We start from the raw sequence: 23,518 nt of genomic DNA, 5'->3' as shown, positions 1-23,518 counted from the left end.
GAGAAACGACACTTAGCCTCATTCATGGTTAGGCGATACCTCTGCGCGACCTCGAGGAAGCGCTTCAGATTAGCATCATGATGCCCCTGGTCATACCCACAAACCGTAAGATTGTCCAGATATACAAAGACATCCGTCAAGTTCTCCTTAGTAACGAGGTCGTCCATAGCCCTCTGAAAACAGGCGACCCCGTTCGTCACCCCAAAAGGTAGTCGGGTGAACTGGTATAACCTTTGACCCGATTCAAAGGCGGTGTAGATGCGATCAGCCGTAGAGATGGGGATCTGATGATACGCACTACGCAGATCGAGAGTGCTGTAGACTGAGTACTGGGCCACCTGTCGTACCAGCGCGTCCATCCCCGGTAAGGGGTAGGCGTCCAGCTGTGTAAAGCGATTAATCGTCTGTGAATAGTCGATTACCATGCGCGGCGATGCGCTTCACTTCGCACCACAAAGACCTGGGCCCGCCACGGCGACCGGCTGGGTTCTATGATACCTTTCTTTAAGAGCTGGGCCATTTCTTCCGCAATGAATTGCGCATCTGCTCGTGAGTAGCACCGTGATTTTACCGCTACAGGAGTGCAGTCAGTGGTCAGGTTGGGGAACAGCGAAAGAGGCTCAATTTCCATTTTCGCAAGTGCACACACAGCAAGCGTGTCAGTCCCACCGAATTCCATTTCCAAACGTCCATGTCGTTTAAGAAAATCGTGTCCTAACAGAATGTCAGCACATAAAGCAGGTAAGACCATGAGATGTACATCTGGAAACATGCATCCCTTTATCACAAGCTTCAATCGACATTCCCCTTTTGTGCTGAGCCTAAGCCCTTGGGAGGCCATAAAGATCCGTCGTGTTGTCCCGAGGACCGGCCACCCATGTTTACGCACCAGTCGATGATCGATAAAACTATCCGTAGACCCCGTGTCGACTAAAGCCCGCGCAAAAATGCCTTTGACCATGAGTGGAATAATGGCCTGAGCAAGGCCGGAAGATCCGGCAGGTATTGAGCCATCCGAGCGAGAATATCGCGCCTCGCGTGTGGATCCCACGCCGGCTGCAGTTTTCCAGTCATTTGAGCCGCCTCCGGAGGGCACTCGTGTCAAACGCATAGTTGGTCGTGCCAAAGCAGGAGCTTGTAGTCCGTACGAGCTGCTGTCAGATGGCGCTCGTGTCACGTGAGAAGGATCGCAGCCAACTGTAGTTTCACGTGCTGAAGCAAGAGCGTGTAGTTCATACGAGCTGCCGTCAGATGGCGCTCGTGTCACGCGAGAAGGATCGCAGCCAACTGTAGTTTCACGTGCTGAAGCAAGAGCGTGTAGTTCGTACGAGCTGCCGTTGGATGGCGCTCGTGTCATGTGCATTGTTTGCCGCGTCAAAGCAGGAGCTTGTCGATTGTATGAGTAGCCTTCGGAGGGCGTTCGGATCCCAGTCAAGGACGGTCGCTCCGCGGTCGGTCGTGTTCGCGCCATTTGTTTTTGCGGCCCGATGTATCTCACCAAGGTCGAGCGTGCAGCCAGGGGCCCACGAGGAGGAGGACCACTCATCAAAGTCAGGTGAGGCACCCCGCTCTGTGCTCGGTCCGTTGGCTCGGCGATAAGCCCATTCAAGGTCGCGCGAGTTCGTGTGCCCCGCGCGGTCTTTCGGCAGACTTTTGCAAAATGTCCTTTAGTCGAACACAAATGGCATATTGCTTCCCGAGCCGGACACGCCGACCTGGGATGCTGTCGATTGCCACGGAAGTAACACGTAGCATTTCGTACAGGCCTTGGCCTGGCCGCCGTAAAGCCGGAATCCGAGTACACCTCGGGAGCGGCCAGGGGCTCCGCTAGCGTGGTCGAGTCCGCTCCCGTATCCTCGGCGGTAGCCCTCTCCGGTCGCGCGAGTTGTGAAGTCCCCGCAACGACCCGTGTGTGGTCATAGGCGGTAGATTGTTCCCGGGCCTCAGTGTAGACGTGTGCCCACCCGTAGAGCCTCTGTGAACGTCAGGTCAGCTGTCTCCAAAAGTCTTAGCCTAAGAGTCGAAAAGCCGATCCCAGAGACAAAAGCATCTCGGACAAGATCATCCTGGACTTGCTCGTGAGTGCGTACCTCTTGAGTACTGTCCGCAAGTAGTTGTCGCAGCTCCTGGGCGAAGCGATCTATCGACTCAGTGGGCTGTTGTTGCCGCGATGAGAGCAGATACCTGGTGTACACCACGCTCCGTTTCTTAATGTAAATTCGCTTTAGCTCTGCCACAGCGGCATTGTACGTCGTACATCATTCGATGCTCCTGTAGACGTGGTGGTCCACTTTAGTCTGCAGCACGTCCAGTTTCAGCAGTGGGAACGGTATCCTGGGCTCTGAACTGGTTCTCCAGTGACTTGAGCCAGTGAGTTAACTCCGAGCCCGAATCCACAGCTTGTGAGTCGGCGCTGAATGTCGGTACATGGATCATCTTGTGTCCCGCCATTTCCGTAGATCTTGATTGTGATTAAATGTTGTGAAAATCAACCAAGTCCACAACTTTGTCCCATAGGTAGGGTTTAATCACAATCAGATCTTTAGCATCATCCTGTAAAATACAATCATGCAATAGATATCAGGATCTTGGCATCATATAGGAAAGATCGATTATATTAGTCAATGCAAGCAAGCCTAGAATATATGTGTGGGTACGTACCATTCAAGACTACATGTCATAGTAAAATGTCACAGGAGTGGCTCAGCGTCGCGGACGTCCGAGGTCTTATAGACGCCCCTCTGCGGTTTTAGTGGGCATCACTCCTGGGTTCAACTTTGATACATTTTCACTACAGTCGTGTCCACAGCTTGTTATCACCAGCCTTGGAAGGATGAACCAAACCAGCTTTAACTCCTGAGGCGATCTCCAAATCTGGCAGTTATGACGCGTGCGGGATGGAAGAAACACGAAGCGTTTAACTTCACGAACACAAGGGTTTATTCCAAAACCCAACCAAGAACACAACAACAAAAATGTAACAATAATAATTTATAAGAAAATAAGGTGTGGAATGAAAACAACGAAAATAAAGCTGAGGTAAAATGCTGCGGTGAGATACCTCCATACAGATACAAACACAAACACAGGGTAAGGTAAGAAAATAAAAGTCCCTTTCTGGCACTTAGCTGGCCCAAAATTGATCCTTTGGAAGGTCGGCAGTTGTCGAAGCCCGGAGCCACCAGACGGGAAGCCTGGCAAAATGGTGACAACACCACGCGTTGAAAACGTTCGCTATCAAGGCGAGCCCGTAGATGGCCCTCTTTCCTTTCTCCACCGTTTGGGGAAGGACGGCGTGGCCTCCAGCCATCAGAAGAGTCAGTAGTCAAAGCTCCCTCACGATCGCCACACAAAACGCTCTCCTGCAAGGACACAAAAATGGCGAAGCTTCTTGCTCGCTCGCTCCCTCACCAGCCCAATTGCCAAGATTTTTCTTCGCCCGCCTACGTCATCCAGCCGCTTTACTCGGGGGGGGGGGGGGGGGGTGCGTGGCCTACCGGCCATGTCCTCCGTCCACCGGACCATTTTCACTCCGCCTGTCCTTGGCGGGGTCCTTGCCGTATGTGTCCATGGAGAGTGAGTACTAGCCGACTGCTGTTTTGCTTGGTCGGCGATTGTTATAAATGTTAGAGATGGCCACAGAGGGTATCACAAACAGGGGAATGAGCCTTAAACCCTTCTACTAATTAACACATCACCATCCCTCGTATGATGAACATTTAAACACAACCTTAAGCTACATTTTCCCTACTTACTACATCGAAAATGCTCCTACATGTCACAGTCGTCACACGGTCCATACTATTTCTATTCAATCCTCTCTTTCCCATGGTATTCTCTCCCCAATAAACATAACAACATCATACAATATATGTATATTATTATATATATTATATTATATTTATTATACTTGCAATTTTCCCATCCCACCAAACCCCTTCATAACTCTCTCCCCACCTCCTACCTTGTTCTCGTCCCACCACCTACACCACCACAACCACACACGTGTGAAGTGCAACGCTTCAAAAGTTCTGCAGTTTGTCTTTAGTTCGGTATTGCAATTGACCACTTAACTCTTCCACGACATTCCTTTTGGATTCCCCACAGACATGGTGCAATCTGTTGCTGAGAGTTTAGCAGATCCAACCTTTGGTTTCTTGCCAGAACTCACACAACATATCAAGGTTTGTTATGCATATTCTTTTCGCTTTTAAAGATGCTATTAAACAAACATAATTTAAATAGAAGCAGATGGTAGCATTCGAGTCTATGAAAGGATTAGGAAACGCACACATCCACATTCCAATAGTTTTGTCAAAATCCTCCCTGGGCAGATCAGCATGCAAATACTCCTTAAATCCACATTGAAATTAATTTGTTTATTAGCAGTGAGTTCAATGAAATGTCAGGCAGGAAGGGCTGTTATCTTTTATTTGTTTTACATCTTTCTGAATATCTATGTAGCTTCCAAGAATATAAGTTCAGATGGAGTATTCCAACACTCAACAAAGTTTAATGAAGAAGAAACATTACAAGGAGATATAAAATTCTGGTGTAGTGCTTATTAAACTTTTTTATTTGGTCCTTCTTTTGCAATTGCAGAAACTCTGTCTGTTTGTCTGTGTCTACATGTGTGTTCGTGTGTGTTATGGTCCTAATTATTCCTCATTATATTCTTACTAACGACACGTACTGTCCTTGCATTTTAAAAGATTGTTTATTGGACTATTGTGAGTACCTTGCTCCAATTACTTTTTGAATGTTCCAAGTACTTTCCTCGCTGTGCAGTGAATGCTGCACTGCTCTGTTGAGTAATTACATTTTCTTGTCATTGCCTTGCTTCTTGAAGTCCAAACACTAATGGCCTTGTAAACATATATAGCATATTTCACACTAACTTTGTCATTTGCAGTGTCATATAAAGTGCAGTAATTGATATATAAACTAATTATGAATGAGGACATTTATCGTTGTGCAGGTAAATTATGTGTGTGTAAGTTAGTAAAGCATCATATTGTTATGGATCTCTAGGTCGGCCTTCTTCCCCTTAAGAAGGGGGGATTAGTCCCCTTGTTTGTGACTGACCGACATGAGTCCTGACGCTGCACAGCTCCCTCCGGAGAGGCAGGGGCGCAACCCCGTTCGCGACCGCGGACAGATGTTAATTGCTGAGCGGTTTAGCGACCGCGGCACGAACTATTAACAAAAACTAGACACGATTCTTAACGTTGGCCAAATCGTGCCACAGGTATTCAATGAGGGAAAAGACAAGGACGAAACGGATGTAAAGGAAAGAAGGCAAGGTAGGAAGAACAAATATGATTTATTACTAGCTATTATTTACACAATAAAAAGAACCAAGGAGAAGGAAGAATAAGAAAATAATTTACAGAAGGATGGAAGGACCAGAAGGACACAGTGCAATATTAACTTACCTAAACAGTCTTACTTAACCCCAGGACAAGACAAAAGACAGACTACGGTCAGACTCACACGAATGGATGGATGACAGGAATGGCAGGAAGGAGAGGAAGGTTCAGCTGGAGCAGGAGAATGGTCGGGCCGGGAGTGAGCAGCCGCCGCAGTGTAGCTGCGGCCGAAAACCACTTTCGACGCTCAAAGCTGCTGTGGCCAAAACTGCTGTTGGTTCAGCTCCGGTTTGTTCAAAGCTGTGGTGGTTCAGAAATTAAAGCTGCTGTGGTTCAGCTCCGGTGGGGTGCAGGTATCGGTATCGGTGCAGGTATCGCTCAGGTGGGGTGCGTCGCGTGCTCTCCAAGGGCTCATCTTTTCGGGGGGCGTCCCGCCGCGGGTTATATAGATCACACCCTTGAACCTTCGCGAACCTCCCCGATCGTTCTTTCTCCGCCCTCTCAAGCCAAACCCCTCGTCCTTGGTTGGTTAATCGGGGTTGGCTTACTCCTCCTTCCTATGACGAGGTGGAGACACGCCTTTCTTCTCCGAACCGACCGCGTGCTCAATGGAGGCAAATGCAGTTGGCAATTGCTGACAAACGGGGAATTGAAAGGGAATCTAGCTTATTTGACTTTGATGCAATGCAGTCAATTAATGGAAGACAGAGCCTTAAACTAATACACACAATAAGGAGATAACTATTTAGAAGGATATATGATTGGCTATGTGTATGCGATGGATTAACTAGGAGGACGACCGTTGACCTTTACACTGCGAAGGGGGATATTTACAACACGATTCATGACACTTACAACAATACAAAAAAAAAACACAGGATTCTCAAATCCGCAACAATATACTTGTGAGCTATTTTCAATGTCCTAGTTTGTTTGTCATGCAAGTTAAGGTGGCTGGCTTAAGATCTTAGGGTCCTGAGTTTGAGCCCCTGTCATGCTGTTAAATGACATCAGGTGTGGTGACTCAGCCTGTCATCCGTTCAATGTCGGCAAAATGAGTACCAGCTTTCTGCGAAAATAAGCCATCCGAGTATCCGGCTTCTCAGTATCGGAACACGCCCAGGATTGTGTCCTCCTAGGCCAATGGAAAACTGCCTCGGCAGCCCTCTGCTTCTGAAGACATGAAATGAGTGGTTCTTCTTCTGCTTTTTGCATGCAAAGATCACCTGGCTTGCAGTATCTGATGTTTGTTCATTATGTTTTTTTATCCCTCTTGTGTGTAGGTGGCTGTGGATGAGTTGAAGCAACAAAAGTATGAAGATGCCAAGACGTTCATTCAAAACCTCTTCAAAATGGAATCTCAGATCTACACACAAGATATAATATACAAAACGTGCATTGAGGAAAATGAACAAGAACCACAACCTGCATTCCCAATTGTACAAAATGCAGTTGCATCATCTTTCTTGGTCTTACCGTCTTTGCCAAGTGTACCGACTCATGAAATAAATGCTGCACAATCGAACAAGGACATTCAGGTGATGAAGACGCATGTGAGAGCATATGTGAAGGTAAATGGAAGCTTTTTCACCATAACTCTTCTTTGGATAAACTAAAGATCAGGTCTGTGTTTGTTCTTCGTTAAAACAACGATGAGTGTGCATGTATTTTGGAGGGCACTTCAACATGGCATGAAGGGATTTATGTTGTCCTCCATTTGCCAGCTGGAGAACCACAATCTTAGAAGGACTTGCCTTGCACTGATGGTACAGAGACTGATAAGCAGCAAGCAGGAATTGAATGATTCAGAATGAAATGCACCGTGTGGGTTGCCAATGTTATCCCATCAGAGTGAGGATTTCAACTTGCAATTACTGCATTTAAATGCAAAACTTCAGACCATCGGGCTATTAAACCCAGAATCATAGAAACGATACTTTGTCATACATGCTGAATGCAATGCTTTACAAGGTAGTTTTATTTATTTTTTGTATACTTTGTTGAGGCTAACACATAGCCTTAACATAGAACATATAACGAACTAACACATAGAACATACAATAAAAGGATCGGGACACAAGAGGGGAATAGAGAGGGAAGCACAACAACAGAAGCGAACAGGGACATCGGGAGATCCGTGGAAGGGAGAGTGCTGGGTCAGGGTGCATGGGATAAACAAGCTGGACACTACAAGGGATTTCAGGAAATAAAACAGGGAATTTGAAGTAAGTGGATTTGGGGTGGATTAACGGGGGTAGAAAAGATCAAGGTTTTTTTTTCTCCAGTTATTCCAAATAACTGTTTACCGAGCATGATAAATTAATGCACTCAAGTGTTCACAAGTTGTATACAAATGGCTATTTTTGATGAAGGTTCAATCAATCAATAATCGGTTTATTACAAAAAGACTTTTACAGCCATAGGCTGAAGTACAGTCAATTTACAAATATTGCAGGGAGAACAAAAAATAAAAATGGCTCAAACATAAAATGGCAAATAAATAAGATAAAATTGCTGTCAAACGAAGAAAAAAACCCCACAAATATCTAACAAAACACAATGGCATCAAACTCATAAACACAAGGACCTCATCCAATTCTTATTCAAAAGGGAGGTTAACAAGCGTTACGCCTAGGTCCCCTGTCGGTGAAGTGATGCGAGTTGACAAAGTGGAAGACGCAAGGCGGCCATCTTGGATTTTGACGTGGCGACCCAATTTTCAATAGCGTTCTCCCTTATGTGTAGATACACCCACACACCAGATTAGAAGTTGGTACTTCGCTTATTTTTCAAGATATTCCGCTCACAAGGTTCAGACATACATGGCGGCGGCCATCTTGGATTTTGACGTGGCGACCCAATTTTCAATAGCGTTCTTCCTTATGCGTAGGTACACCCACACACCAGATCAACCGTTAGTAGTTCGTTTATTTTTCAAGATATTTTGCTCACAAAGTTCAGACATATATATATGGTGGCGGCCATCTTGGATTTTGACGTGGGTTGCACCCACACACCAAATTCGAATTCCGTCCTTCGCTTACGCACGCACGCACGTACGCACGCATGCCCGCACGCACACACGGACGGACGGACGGACGGACACACGGACGGAGGGGAAAACCATAGTCACCTTTCGCTCCGCGCGCGGTGCGATGAGGAACAAAAAGGGGATGGGGCTGCACTTGTAGCGGTTGGTTCGACATATAATAGCAGATAACATGTCAGAGTTCCTTAAGTTATTGTTCCAAGGTGGGGGAGCCAATCTCTCTGCATGTTTAATTTTAAGGGTAAATTACCAAAATTTAGGGAGAGCTGGTCGAGCCTCTCAGAAAGAACAGGAATATTAAGTACCTGACAAATGTCTGCATAAGATTTGGTTCGACAAAAGTCACCAGAGATAATTATACGAAACGCTCTCCACTGAAATTTCTCCAAACATTCCTTCTGGGCTTTCATTAAGCCACAAACCATGCGGGTGATGCATATTCCAAAGTGGATCTAACATACTGTAGATATACTGTTATTAAGTCAGAAACAGGGATATTACAACGTTTCAGTTGCTGCAAAAAGTGGAGTTTCTGTTGAAGGTTTTACACACGGCCTGAACATGACTATCCCTTTTAGTCAGGTTCACTATGTCAATAAATTATATTTCGTTCAAAATCATGGTAGATTAGCAAACCTATACATTTTTGGAAAGGTTATACTGTTATAGCATAAGGAAACTAAAAATCAATGTTTACATTTGGAGAAATACCTGTATGGCGGCCATTTTGGATTTTCAAAATGGCCACTGTAAAATACATATTTTGTTCTATTTCTGCCTCTAATTACCCTAAAAACTTTTTAAAATATACTAAACCTATATTTTCAGGGACAAGGAATCCAATGAAAGTATCAAATTAGTGCTATGGGGAATGGTAAGACACGAATCAAAGGTTTTGAATTGCAAAATACAGTCTTTATATTCGCGATAAGTTGCATAATCAAAGACATGTTATCATTTTGTACAGGCAGTTAATAACATCAAAATGTGTCACAATAATTCATATCACCAAACATACACAGGCAGTCAGCAAAATCATATATACACATGCAGTCAGTATAACTTCACATCTACACAGGCAGTCAATGACAAAATATACACAGGCAGTCAATGGCATCAAACATACACGATTACAGAATATGCCATTTAGAGTTCGTCATCACTGTCCTGTGTGTCGTATCCGACAATATAGTCCGCATCGTTTTCACAGTCAGTTCCACACAAGCAAAGGTCGGTCAAATTGATTGGCAAATCGAATTGGTCGAATGGTCGATCGAATCGAATTCGATGAATCGAATCGAATCGAATCGATCGAATTGGTCGAATGGTCGAATGGTCGATCGAAGCGATTGGTCGAATGGAATTGGTCGATTGGTCGAATTGGTCGAATTGGTCGAATCGAATTGGTCGGAATTGGCAAATGTAAACATTGATTTTCAGATTTTCCATGTAATAACGTTTCCAAAAATGTATAGGTTTGCTAATCTACCATGATTTTGAACGAAAAAACATAGTCAACCTGACTATTTTCAAGTTTTCTTGCACATGGATGCCGAACAGTTTAACACAATCTGTTTGATTAATAGCTGAGTCTCCGATATGAAAACTAGGCACCTCTGCTGGAATTCTTCGAAAACATGTAATCATGACTTGGCATTTACTAGTATCAAGATTCATATCGTTTTAAAATGACCATTCTTGGAGACAGTCAAGTTGCTGCTGCATACGACTAGTTGATTCATCGTCACTATACGTTTGACAAAAGTTCATGTCATCAACATACTTGTAGTGTGAAACTTCAGGATAACCGGAAACAGTCTTTATCATGTCTAAGAAAGCAACCGGACCAATTTTTGTGCCTTGAGGAACCCCAGCATTGGTTATTTCCCATGTGGAAACTTCCCTGTTGTACCGTACAGAGCCTGCCTTCTATTAGATTTTTTTTAAACTACAAATCCATGCAATAATAGATGGTCTAATACTAAGATTCATGGATTTATCAAGAACAATCTGGTGGCTTACACGATCAAATACTTTAGAGAAGTCAGCAGCTACCAGGACTGAGGAATGGTGGACTTTATCAGTTCCCTTGAAAATATCATCCAATATTTTAACTAAACAATGAGTTGAAGACAAACCCTTAAGAGAGCCAAACTACAATAGGCATTTTAAGGCCATTTTCCCTGCTAGAGCGGGGTGTTAGCCTTGCGGTCCCCATGACAATCTTCTCCATTTTGCCCTATTTTCTGCATCTCCCCTTGTTAATCCCCTTTTTTTTTTCTTCTTTTTTTTTTCTTTTTTTTTGTATACAAGATCGAGGCTCGTGAAAGAGCGAACATTAATCACACAGAAAGACAAACAGACACATAAAACAAATAACATCGGGAGCGGTAGACAAGATGGGGAGAGAGGGGGAAGGACACAAACACAACATTTGAGAGCAGGGACCGAGAGACATGGAGACATCGAGAGAACTGTGGGAGGGAGAGGGCTTTGGGGGGAGGCATGGGAAGGGGGGGGGGGTGGGAGAGGTATAAAACATATGGACACTGCCAGGACTTCCAGGAAAGAAGTTGGAATTTCAAACAAGGTGGGTCTGGGGTGAATTAGTGGGGGTAGAAAAGATCAAGGTTTTGGATGGGGGAAGATAAGAGATGGTGGTGAACAGCTGTTTTAAAGACCTGGAGGGAGGAGTGTGATTGAAGTGAGTGTGGGAGTTTGTTCCAGAGGCGGGAGAAAAGAGGAATGAAAGAGTGAAGGTGAGCAGAGAGCCGAGATTTCGGCAGTTTAACCATCAGAGGGTGGCTGGCAGATCTTGTGCGACCTGTAGGAATATTTGGGGGACAGAGCACAGAGAGAGCTGGGGGAGCAAGGCCGGAGAGGAGTCGGTAGAAGACAGAAAGACCACCTACCTGCCTGCGGTGAGTAAGTGAAAGGCCCTCAGAGATAGCTTCATCGCGGGAGATTCCAATGATTCTGAAAGCTTTGGATTCAACAGCGTGAAGCCGAGCCAGGTGTGAGGCAGGAGCACCAGCCCATAGGGGAGAACAGTATTCCATTGAGCTGCAGATGAAAGCCTTGTATGTGGTGAGGAGCTCAGGTGTGCCTAGGAAGGACTTCGCACGACGGAGGATGCCCAGTCGGCGACTGGCTTTGGAGGCCAGCTTGGAAATGTGGTTTTCCCAAGAAAGATCATGGCAGATAGTGAGACCCAAAAGCTTGAGCGACAGAACTTCTTGGAGAGGATTGTTGAGAAAGTAGATGGGAGGGTTGTCCAGTCGATCTTTTCGGAGAGACATAGTAAGAGTGTGAGATTTGTCAGGATTGAAAGACATGTTCCACTTGTTTGACCAGTCTGTAATTTTGTCCAGGTCTTCAGAGAGTGAGGAGGCTGATGCCTGCCGATCTGAGGGAAGAGGAATGGAGCGGCAGAGAGTGGAGTCATCAGCAAAGAGACAGAGAGGATTTTCCAGAGAGTCGGAGAGATCATTGATAAAGACCAGAAAAAGCACAGGGCCCAGCACACTGCCTTGGGGAACTCCAGCCTGAACAGGAAGGGGAGATGAGAGAAATCCATTCAGGGCCACACGTTGACTACGACCAGAGAGGAAGTCCGCAAGCCATGCATGGAGATTTCCATGGATACCATAGGAGGAGAGTTTGGTGAGCAGAGCTGGGTGCCAGACCGTATCGAAGGCACGTGATATGTCAAGGGAGACAGCTCTGATTTCCTGTTTGGCATTGACGACCTCCATCCATTGTTGAGACAGCAGAAGCAGCATGTCCAGAGTAGAGTGACCTGGTCTGAAACCAAATTGATGATCAGAGATCAAGCCATTGGAGAAGAGGAAAGATTTCATATCCGAAGCAATGATGGATTCCATGACTTTGCTGATAATTGGGAGCAGGCTGATTGGTCTGTAGTTGCAAGGATCTGTTTTTGCACCTTTTTGTGTAAAGCGGTAATGTTTGCTGATTTCCAGGATGCTGGCAGATGACCTTGAGCAAAAGATAGGGTGAAAAGAACAGAGAGAGGTTGAGATAGAGCGGCAGAGCAGGATTTTAGGACCCGTGGGCTGATGCCGTCTGGTCCAGTTGCAGAATCAGAGTCGAGGTTTGACAAAAACTCCTCCACCTTGTCAGGAGAGAAGGACACAGAGTCCAGGAGCAGTTGGGTTCGACTGGGAAAGGTGGGAACAGAGAAAGATGGGTTTGGGACAAAGGATTTTGAGGCAAACACAGAGTTGAGGCATTCGGCTTTGTCACGTGCGATGTCAACTGTGTGGCCATTTGAGGTAAGGGAGGGGATGGAGGGGGAACAAACACCAGAAACGGATTTGACCAGATGCCACCAGGATTTGGAGGAAGGAGACAGGTTTGAGAGTTCATTCTTGAGTGAGGAGAGATAGTGCTTCCTGGCACTCCTGAGGGTAGACACACACTTGTTCCGAGCTTGGTGGAAGGAACTGAGATTGCCTTCAGTTGGATTAGCCTTCCAAGAGGCAAAGGCAAGTTGTTTCAGGGCAACTGCCTCACCACAAGATTCAGTGTACCATGGATGGGAGGAAGGGTAAGACAACTGAAGGCGAGATGGGATAAATCTGTGCATGAGAGAGATCAGTTTGCTTTGTACAATTCCCAGGAAGAATTGATGTCAGAGGCAGTGGAGATGGGAGACCAATCCAGACGATTGATGGCTGCTTGAAGACCGTCCCAGTCGGCCTGAGTGAAATGCCAGACTCGTCGACGCTGAGGAGGCTCTCTGAGAATGGCCAGAGAGATGTCCACTTTGACAAGCACATGATCAGAAGAACCGATTGGAGCAGAAGAAGAGCAGCAGACATTAGCAGGGAAGTTTGTCATAACCAAGTCTAGAAGAGAAGATACTCCATTGGCTGAGATCCGGGTCGGGAAATTGACAGATTGTGTCAATCCCAGTGAGTCACAGAAGTCCTTTGCTGAGGTGCCATGACTGGTGAGAGAGGAACCCACACCCAAACAGGTGGCATGATGACAGTTGAAGTCACCACATATGAGGAAGAGAGAGTTGGGATGAGTGGATAGAAGTTGGTCCATGTTGTCAGACAGTGAAATGTAGATGGAGTCATCACTGTTTGGGGGACGGTACAGAACACATATGAACAAAAGGTGGGAGCGGAGAGGAAGCCATAGCCAGAGGTACTCCTGGGGGAGAGGAGGAGAGAGGGCAGTGCAAGGAGAGTGAGGAAGAGAGTTTTTGATAAAGATAGCCACCCCACCACCAGGCCGAGGCTCAGGTCTATCATACCGGAGGAGGGAGTAACCAGGAAGAGATATTAAGGAATCAGAGATATCTTGAAGGAGGAAAGTCTCTGTTAAGCAGGTCAAGTCTGGATTGTCAGAAGCAACCTGTATGGAGAGATCAATCATGTTTGAGTGAAGGCCCCGGATGTTTGAGGTCCATACCGTTAATGAAGAGAGAGGGGGAGCATCGGGTACAGGACAGGGGAGGGGAGGAGTAGGGTAAGATGAAGGATGAGAGGGGGAGGTAGGGAGAGCAGTTGATAGTGTGTCAGAGATTGCAGAAGAGTTCCAAGAAAGGGAAGGATGAGGAGGATGAAAGGTTTGATGGTGAAGGGATGAGGCACAGTGAGGGGTTGTTTGAGGGGGGGCAGAGGAAAGTAGAAGGTTGGGGGGGTGGAGGTATGAGATAGAAGGGAGACGAAGTGGGGAGGAGGCAGCTTTGAGGAGGAGGGGGGAGAAGGGAGAATTGGAGAGGAATGGTATGGGGGGGAGATTTGAATGGGAGGGGTTGGGGGGTAGTTTTGAAGGGGAGGAGTGAGGGGGGAGTTTAGGAGGGGAGGGGCAAGGGGGGAGTTTAGGAGGGAAGGGGCAAGGGGGAAGTTTAGAGGTGGAGGGGCAAGGGGGGAGTTTAGGGGTGTAGGGGTGAGGGGGGGATTTGGAGGGGAGGGGCAAGGGGGGAGTTTAGGAGGGGGAGGGCAAGGGGGGAGTTCAGGAGTGGAGGGGCAAGGGGGGGATTTGGAGGGGAGGGGCAAGGAGGGAGTTTACGAGGGGAAGGGCAAGGGGGGAGTTCAGGAGTGGAGGGGCAAGGGGGGAGTTTAAGAGTGGAGGGGCAAGGGGGGAGTTTAGGAGTGTTGGTGCAAGGGGGGGATTTGGATGGGAGGGGCAAGAGGGGAGTTTAGAAAGTGGATGATTAATGAAAGACGAACATTGAAAACAAATTGGGTTTGTTGTGATTTTCAAGTTAGCAATCCGATTCAGAACGATGGAGGAGGGATGGAATGAATGTGAATTTAGACCATGTAGTGAGGGAGACATATAAGATATTGAATTTCTTTTTTTTGAAGTGGAATGAGTTGGAGAGGAAATTGAGAAAAGCCTTTTAAATAGGAAGAAAAACAGTGTGTTGTAAAATACCACTGAGTAAAACACTGAAGGGGAAAGGTGAAACATATTTAAATAATATTTAAACCGTGAACAGTCTTATATGCACAAAATACCAACGGGGGGAGAGCCGAGAGGGACCACCACGAGTCACGTGAACAGGGCAAACGGTGGATGGCAAGGAGATAATGGGGGCGGGGCGAACAGCACACGTGGAGAAAGGAAAATAAATGTTTTTGGTTTTTGTTTTTGTTTTTGTTTTTTGGGGGGGGGGGTAGGGGGGTGGGGATTTAGAACGTTAGACAGAGTATTATGTTCGGGGTAGAAGGGAAAAAACTAAGAGCCAAGCAAAACACGCTTAAGTTAACAAACACCGACGGGGGTACAACTACAAGGCCGCACACGAGGAGCAGAACACGATTAATTAATTACGAGTTACAGGAAATTCAAACCAAAACTAACTATAATCAAACAATAACGCATGGACGATAAAATAACGAGTTGAAATTTGACAATCTATCTGGGGAAATGGGGGAGAAACACGTGGTCGAAGAACGAACGAACGAATAAGAATGAATAAACGAATGAGAACAGAGAAGGAAATGTTTTTTTGTTGTTGAGATTTACATAAGGAAGTAGGCTATGGGGTGAAAAGACTGGGAAAACAGAGAACGAAAGTTATTGGAACACAAACGACGGCCCGCTGAGAGAAAAACAAAGCCTCAAGGTTGTACAGTGTACACTGTACAAGGCCTCAAGACACGACACGAATTAACACGATTTTCAATACAGGTATGAAAGATTTGCACCGAAAATCTTCGTCGGGAGACAATATATACACCATAAAATAAATACAGTTATAACGAAAATACAAATGGGAACAATTACTTAACTTCGATTTCGATGGAGAGCGTGGAGAGCTGAGAATAAACGAACCCTCGCCAGCAAGACCGGAAACGGAAGTCAAAGCATTGCCCGCATTTCTTCTTCCACCATCTTCAGCCAAGTCTTTCTCGGTCTTCCCCTCTTCTTTCTGCATTCATTTCCATCACTCTTCTCAACCAGTCACTTTCATCCTTCCTCAACACATGACCAAACCATCTCAACCCGTTTCTCTTCACAGCATCCATCACAGGCTCCATTCCCATCATCTTTTGCAATTCATCATTTGTCTTCCTCTCTCTCTCAACGATACTCCACACATCCACAGAACCATTCGCATTTCCACCCTTTCCAGCCTTCGTTGCTTCTCTACCATTCATTACCCATGTCTCGCTCCCATAAATCATAACACTTCTCACACATGCAGCATACACCTTTCCCTTCAGCTTCAACGACACTCCCCTCCTCGTCAGCATGCCACTCAGTTCTCGAAACTTCTTCCATGCACATCTCACTCCAGCAACCGTTGCTGAGTCTGATCCACCTTCTCCACACAGCATGTCTCCTAGGTAGCAAAATGTTTTCACACCTTCCAGCTTCATGCCGTTTCCAACATCCATCTCAACATTTCCTCCATCTGCAGCTCCCTCTGTGCACACCTTACACTTGAATGTAGCTGCCACACTGGTTAATGACCCTCTCAAACCACTACATTTTTGATGAACCCACTCAGCGCACATTGTACATTGAATGGAGTTCACTCCGACACCATTCCTGCACACAGCACACGGCACACGGCCACTTCCCAGTTCTTTCCACCTCACCACATGCTTTACCACTTGCCATCACCTTCGTCTTTCCGATATTCACCTTCAGACCTTTTGTCTCCATACATTCCTTCCACGTGTTCATCTTTTCCTTCAGTCCATCCATACATTCCGCAATCAACACCAGATCATCCGCATACAACAACTCCCACGGTAAACCCTCCTTTACATTCCGAGCCAGCTCCTCCATCACAGCTACAAATAGTAGTGGACTTAGTACCGACCCCTGATGCACTCCCACCTTTACCTCAAACTCACCACTGTTCCCGTCCTTCGTCCTTACAGCTGTTGCTTGCTCTTTCGTACATTGCCATCACTACTCTGATCAACCATTGCTCCACTCCTAACTTCCTCAATGCCCATGTCACTACTTCACGTGGAACCCTATTGAATGCTTTCTCCAGATCAACAAACCCAAGAAACAACTTCTTCCTCTTCTCCATGTACTTCTTCAGCAACTGCCTTACAATAAAAAGCACGTCTGTCGTTCCTCTTCCTGGCATAAATCCAAACTGCATTTCGTCGATCTTCAGTTTCTTCCTTATCCTCCTCTCCAACACCCTTTCCAATACCTTCATTCCATGCTCCAATAACTTTATCGCTCGATACGAGCCACAGTCCAGAGGGTCACCTTTCCCCTTATATAGAAGGACGAGGGTACTCAGTTCCCAATCCACTGGAATGCGGCCTTCTTTCATCACCAGATTACAGATCTCTGTCATTCTCTTCACACCCCAACTTCCTGCTGCCTTCAACATATCTCCCACAACTCCCGTCGGCCCTCCCGCTTTTCTACTCTTCATTGCTTTTATCGCTTCCTCAACTTCCTACTCAGTTATCTTCTCTGCCGGTCCTAAAACTGGGTTACTCTCTATGTTGCCATCCCATTCATTCTCTGCATTCAACAGCATTTCCATATATCTCTTCCATCTTCCTTTAATTCCATCTGGGTCCACAACGATTTGTCCCACTTCATCCTTCAAGCAACTCACCCCCCTCACATCGCACCTCTCTTTCGCCATTTTCTTTGCAATCCTGAATACCGCTCTCTGACCCTCTTCCGAATCCAAGCATTCTCCGAACATTTTCCTACATGCCTCCTACGCCTTTGCTACCTCTTTCTTTGCAACCTTCTTGGCTGCCTTATAACTTTCATGCTCTGCCTTTTCTGCCCCCGTACCCTTCGCCTACTGCCACTCCTTGAACTTCTTCCTCTTCTCGTCAATCCTCTTTCCAACTTCATCATCCCACCACCATGTTTCCGAGTGCCTCGGTCGGTGGTCCTTTTGTCCATCCACATACCTCACCAACGGCTCCCAACAGAATATCTTTCATTGACATCCAACCACTTTCAAGCTCAACCACACCATCCTCTACCATACTCAGCCTCTCTTTTAATGCCTCCTTCACTGTCACCTCTTTCAACCTCCACACCTTCATTCTCGGTTGGTACTTCACCCGCCGAGCTCTCCTCGCACCTTTCACCCTTATGTCGCAGACAACCAAGTGGTGCTGTGAAACAGCCTCCTCCCCCGGGATCACCTTTGTGGCCCGGAGGTGCCCCCTATCTCACCTACGCACCATCAGGTAGTCAACGGTTGTTGTTGACGTGTATGTAACAAGCTTATTATCCTCTTTCTGGAACTGAGTATTACAAATCAACAAATCAGCTCCATCAGCAAGCTTCAAAATCCTTTCACCTGCTCCATTCCTCACACGATATCCGTCACTCCCATGAACTCCCTCAAAACCGTCCATACTCCTTCCCACATGTCCATTTAGGTCTCCTCCCACCACAACAACTTCCTCATCTTTCACGTTTTCCATCAGCTTCTCTATTGCACACCAGAACTTGTCCTTCTGTTCATCAATCCGACCAACCTGCGGAGCATATCCCGAGATGACGTTCACCAAGAGCTTTCCAATCATCATTTTCACCATCATCAACCTATCACTCACTCGAGTCACACTCACCACAATGTCTACAAACTCCTCAGAAAACAGGACACCAACATCATGCACGCCTTCCGGGCACCCTTGCCACACAAACTTGTATTTCTGTCCCTGCCTACCCCTCACCATTTTCACACCACTTCCCTTCCATCTCGTCTCTTGCACACAACATATGTCCACTCTTCTTCTGACCAATACTTCCACCACTTCTCCTGATCTCCCTGTCATTGTCCCTACATTCCATGTCCCAAACCTCAGAAACCGATCTCCACGTCAAACCGTTAAGAGAGCCAAACTGTTGAAGGTTAACAGTAACCTTATCCTTGTATCTCCTTCAACTGTCCATCCATAATTTATGTCTGCGTTGTAAATGACTTCCATCCTTCCCTGTCCCTCCCTTATTCCCAGATTGCACACAACAGACTCTGCGATCTTGTTCCCATGATCATCCGCTACTACCTGTTGCAAGAGTTCTCATCACAACTCCATCGAGTGCTTTCCGTGGTTGTCCAAGAAAAAAGCCTGGAAGAGCTCATGCAAGAGGATTCAACTTGTGCTGCTTCCCGGAGATCCCTTCAGGGAAAGGCAAAGCGTCTTGAGGATGCTCGCAGGATTATGCATGGCGTCTTTTCCAATATTCCTTCTGTTTGATGATCATTCCCACTGATGCGCATGGTTTATCTGCAATTAGTTGTCCTTCTGCCTCAGAGGAATATAGTCTGCACTCCTCTGTGTCTGTTATCTTCCATCTATCAAATATACTGTTCATCTGCATTCCTTCCTTCAGTGATCTATAAATTATGCTAATGATAAGTGTCAATACAACGTGAAACCATCTTTTATGACCTCTCTTATTTCTGCTTTTTTTGGTTTTCCTTTTTCTCAGTGAATAAACTCTGTTTTTGCTTTTATTTCTTGATTTGGGACGATAATGTGTTCAGACATATGGAGTCGAGCTTGATTGGGAGAGTTAAACAAAGCAAGCATCGCTGTTGTTCATAGTATCGCATAAAATGCTCGCAAACACGATATGCTTCCGTCATCAGTTGTTCAGTTTTTTCAATGCATTCACGCTGAACGTGCTTTCTTCTAGTTTCATTGACAATGCCAATATTATTCACACCCAGGTATTTGAGGTGATTGTTTTTGACTGGTTGTATTTCATAAAAGCTTGCCACGTTGGAAAACATTGCATCAAATCTCATTCCTTTAGCTTAGAATAGAATGTTCCTGATTACCTTCGCCACCAAAGGTGGATGGAGGTTATGTTTTCACCCCTGTCTGTCTGTCTGTTTCTTTGTTTGTCCGGTTGTGAACAAAATATCTCAAAGTTGTGGACGGATTCAGACGGAATTTGGCAGAGAGGTAGCGTATGTGACAAGGAAGAAATGATTAGATTTTGGTGAAGATCCGGATTCGGATCCGGATACTAGAATTTTTAAAGTGATTCTTCACCATTGCGAGATCGGGCCAAAAACGATAAATAGCAGATCTCAAAAAGGTGTGGACACGAGATTTTTTTGAATGTCCCTTATTTTCTATTGTCTGGCATTTTCCACAAGCCATAGAATGGTCCTTCTTTTCTGTTGTTTGGTATTTTCTACAAGCGATGGCATGTGGATCAATATGTGCGTGTTTTTACCCTGCGCTCGCGAAGCGAAAAGCAGGGTTAAGCATTCAGTTACGTACATAAGTGTGCCGTACGTGTCTGCATTTTAAAAACATATTCTCGGCAACCGTTGGTTCGATTGACATGAAATTTTCACCTTAGGAGGGCCTCCTCCTGTAGAATATTTTAATGATTATTATGACGTCATAGGTCACGTGGTACAGGCGCCATATTGGAAAAACGTTACACCTTTATATCTCCCAAACCGCTCAATGGAAAAAATTGAAACATGGCTCATTGTCAAGTACTCGCCATGGGGAATAAGATATGTTGATGGTGATGTCATCGGTGCCTTAATTATGACGTCATAATTCAACAAGTACAACGCTTGATCTGATCAATATGAATAAAACAAAAATTCCTCTGCAACTGTTAAAACGATGGACACAAAATTTTCAGAAAACGTGCTTTAACTGTGTAATTTTTTAATGACAATTATAACGTCATAGGTCACGTGGTACAGACGCCATCTTGGAAAAAATAGAAAAAGGTTGCACCTCTATATCTCTGAAACCGCTCCATGGAAAAAATTGAAACATGGCTCATTGTCAAGTTCCCTTGGGAAATAAGTTTTGTTAATGATGATGTCATCTGTGCCTTCAGATGACGTCATAATTCGACAGGGATAACGCTTAGTATGATCAGTTTGAAATGTATTGAGCATGATCTATGCATCAATTATATTAGAGAATATAAATTCATGATGTCATCGCTCACGTGGTCTGGTAGCCATATTGGATCAAAGAAAAAAAAAAATGTTCAAAAACAGAGGAGTTGGCTCACAACAAGTTGACTGCGCAGGGTAAGTATTCTATGAATACCATCTAATTTATTGTGCATTGTGTGCTTTCATGGCAAAATAATCGGGGTCAAAGCTTGTTGTGAGGCTTGGATACGGCATGACCTTTCCACAAGCGATTATTTTCTATAGTTTGCCACATGGCACAATGACAAACCATATAAAGAAGCCTTTTCTATGCTCCTGGATTTTTTCCCAAGAATGTTATAATTTGGTGTTCAGTATTATAGGTGTGATGAAACGTCCTGCAATGACACCTTTACCCAAATATCAATGACCTGCACTACGGTGTAATAACCGCAATGGGGCACTCGCAAGTCGCACATAACGAACGCCAGGGCGTGTTGGGGGCGTGGTTAGTGAAAAAGGGGCGGGCTGTTTGTCCAAAGAAGGGTACGAGCCACTGGTGAAAGGAAATTGAGACCTATTTACCTCAGGATTCCAAAGCGTTTCCATTCAAAACACGAACGGGCGAAATGTGAAATCGACACGTGTCAAATTCCTGTGAAAAACCCAAAATGCTGCAGGATTGGTATATTGTACCGTATCACGAATTATATATTATTATATTTACAATACGGGAGCATTGAAGTTTCGTGGAAGATGAATGGAAAAGTGAGGCATTACATTGCAAGATATTATGACAAAAATACCAGAGATAAAAGACCCTTATACGGGTTTTCTAATTAATAACCACATGAAATTGTAATATCCCAGGGACGACGTCATTATATCAGTTACAAAAAGAATTTTTTTAAAGCAATTCAAATCAAATGTATTTTGGCAATGAATATAAATGCAGGACTAAGTATTATAAAATATCCCACAAGGTAAACGACGTTTGCCACAGACATGACGTAAAAATCTCAGACACGTGCCAATTTACCTTCGTATTGACGCCTCCACCATAAGAGCGGGAGAATGTTTCATCCGAAGGTCTCCACACAGGATTGTCTCGTCAAACACATTTCCCTCCACAAACAGACTTTAGGTGCCGCCTTTTCCAGCTCTCCATCGTCTTCCCTTCGCGATCTTTTCCTCAGGTTTTCCCCGCTCCCCATACAGTGAATTATTTTTGTTTCTTCCACAGAGTGCAGACGTGACAAACGTCTTCACATAATATCATTAATGCAGCGCTTCATGCCGGCACGAATAAATGAACAATTCTTTTCATCACAAGTCAATGTCCTCTGTCGTTTCGCTCTTCTAAAGCTTTATCACTTTTTTCGTGCACAAATTAGCCATCTGCGTTGATATAAAACTTGATAATTATTTGTGGTGTATAAACGAGCTTGGCTATACTTTCGCCTTTTCGCTTTTACAAGTCCCGTTGTTGTTTTGATTTGTACTAATAAATCTGTAACAAAATGTGTAAAAATGATGTAAACCCGTCGTGATAAATGTACATGGTGCTAATATATTTTTTTTTAGGAATGGACATTTTGTTCGATAAGAACATAGGATGATATGAAGCAGGAAGTTTGTTCTAGTTGTGTTCGGGTTGAATTTCGGACAATATGTTGCAGGAAATAGTACCTAAGGAAGGTACGTTGCTACGTTTTTGGGATTATTACATTGACATGGAATGTAGAGATTGATTCCCATAATATAATTGCTTAGGCCTATATGAATAACATTAAAATGCAGAACGACATATTATCTTTGATTTGTAATTCACTCATAGTGGTGGAGTATATAAGTACAAGTGGTGAGCAGGAGGGTTAAAATGCCGTGGTGTTTGGGTACGTAATAAACAGACAGCACCTCAGTCGTGGTCTTTCTCTGCCGGAAATGGTTTGACGAGTGTTTTGGACTAATCTCTCAAGCTTTCAGCATGTGTACACCTGGATAAAATGAACCTGAGCCGTGTGATGTCGATGGTGAATTTGCGGACAGGTGAACTGTACACCGAGATCAAGCCATCACTTGTCCTGTGCAAGCCGAAGGTGCTTCCGCTGAAGTCGGTGACGCTGGAGAAGTTGGAGAGGATGCAGCGTCAGGTACAGGAGGCTGTACGAGCTCAGCAAGCTGCAGTGGTCCACGCCGAACAACCTGATGAAACTGCTCCTCCACAATAGCATCAGTTAGTTTAACCTGTTGCTTCCACTGTTGAAGTTAATTCCACGCACTGAAGAGATGCTGTTTGTGCTCGTGTTTTTGTCCTGAGATGTTTGACAGTTTGTATATATGTATACACCTTTAAAATGTATAGTTAACTCTTTTGCATATTTCAGGAAGAACATGAATATCCTCATTTATCAACCTATGTCTTGTTATCATCATTTGGACCACGGCTTATGCATTTGTTCAAGATGGCACACTGTCCATAATACTGTACTGCCTATTGGTGTTACGTGGGAAAGATGATGTTATAGAGAGGAATTTTGGTGGCTGAACAAAAAAGAATGTGGATAAACATTTGTCGTTATGGTTTGCACACATCTGATGCGTACGAGTATATTTCCCAAGTTTATATCTGAAGGGCTTTGCTCATTTGTCTGTCCTAATATTCTCATTGTGGAGGTGTAATAAATATAATAGTGGGGTGGATATGCGACAAAAATTGAATGAGATGCTCGTTTCTTG

General features: G+C 45.0%; 1 protein-coding gene across 1 annotated transcript in view; it reads left to right on the top strand.

Moving 5' to 3' along the window:
- The window catches only part of LOC137423639 (interferon-induced GTP-binding protein Mx3), a 137,408-nt gene extending 117,757 nt beyond the window's left edge, over window positions 1–19,651 (top strand). Inside the window, exons 11-13 of the mRNA XM_078773932.1 lie at window positions 4,108–4,184; window positions 6,653–6,940; window positions 18,873–19,651. Of these exons, the coding sequence (XP_078630058.1) occupies window positions 4,108–4,184; window positions 6,653–6,940; window positions 18,873–19,115 (608 nt within the window). The 3' untranslated portion in view covers window positions 19,116–19,651. The remainder of the gene's footprint in view (window positions 1–4,107; window positions 4,185–6,652; window positions 6,941–18,872) is intronic.
- Window positions 19,652–23,518: the final 3,867 nt, after the last annotated feature.

The sequence above is a fragment of the Myxine glutinosa genome, chromosome 3 (genome assembly GCF_964187855.1).
Source record: "Myxine glutinosa chromosome 3, kmMyxGlut1.1, whole genome shotgun sequence".
NCBI classification, from domain to species: Eukaryota; Metazoa; Chordata; class Myxini; order Myxiniformes; family Myxinidae; genus Myxine; species Myxine glutinosa.
The sequence above is the reverse complement of the archived record's forward strand: the minus strand, read 5'-3'. Positions and strand labels throughout refer to the sequence as shown.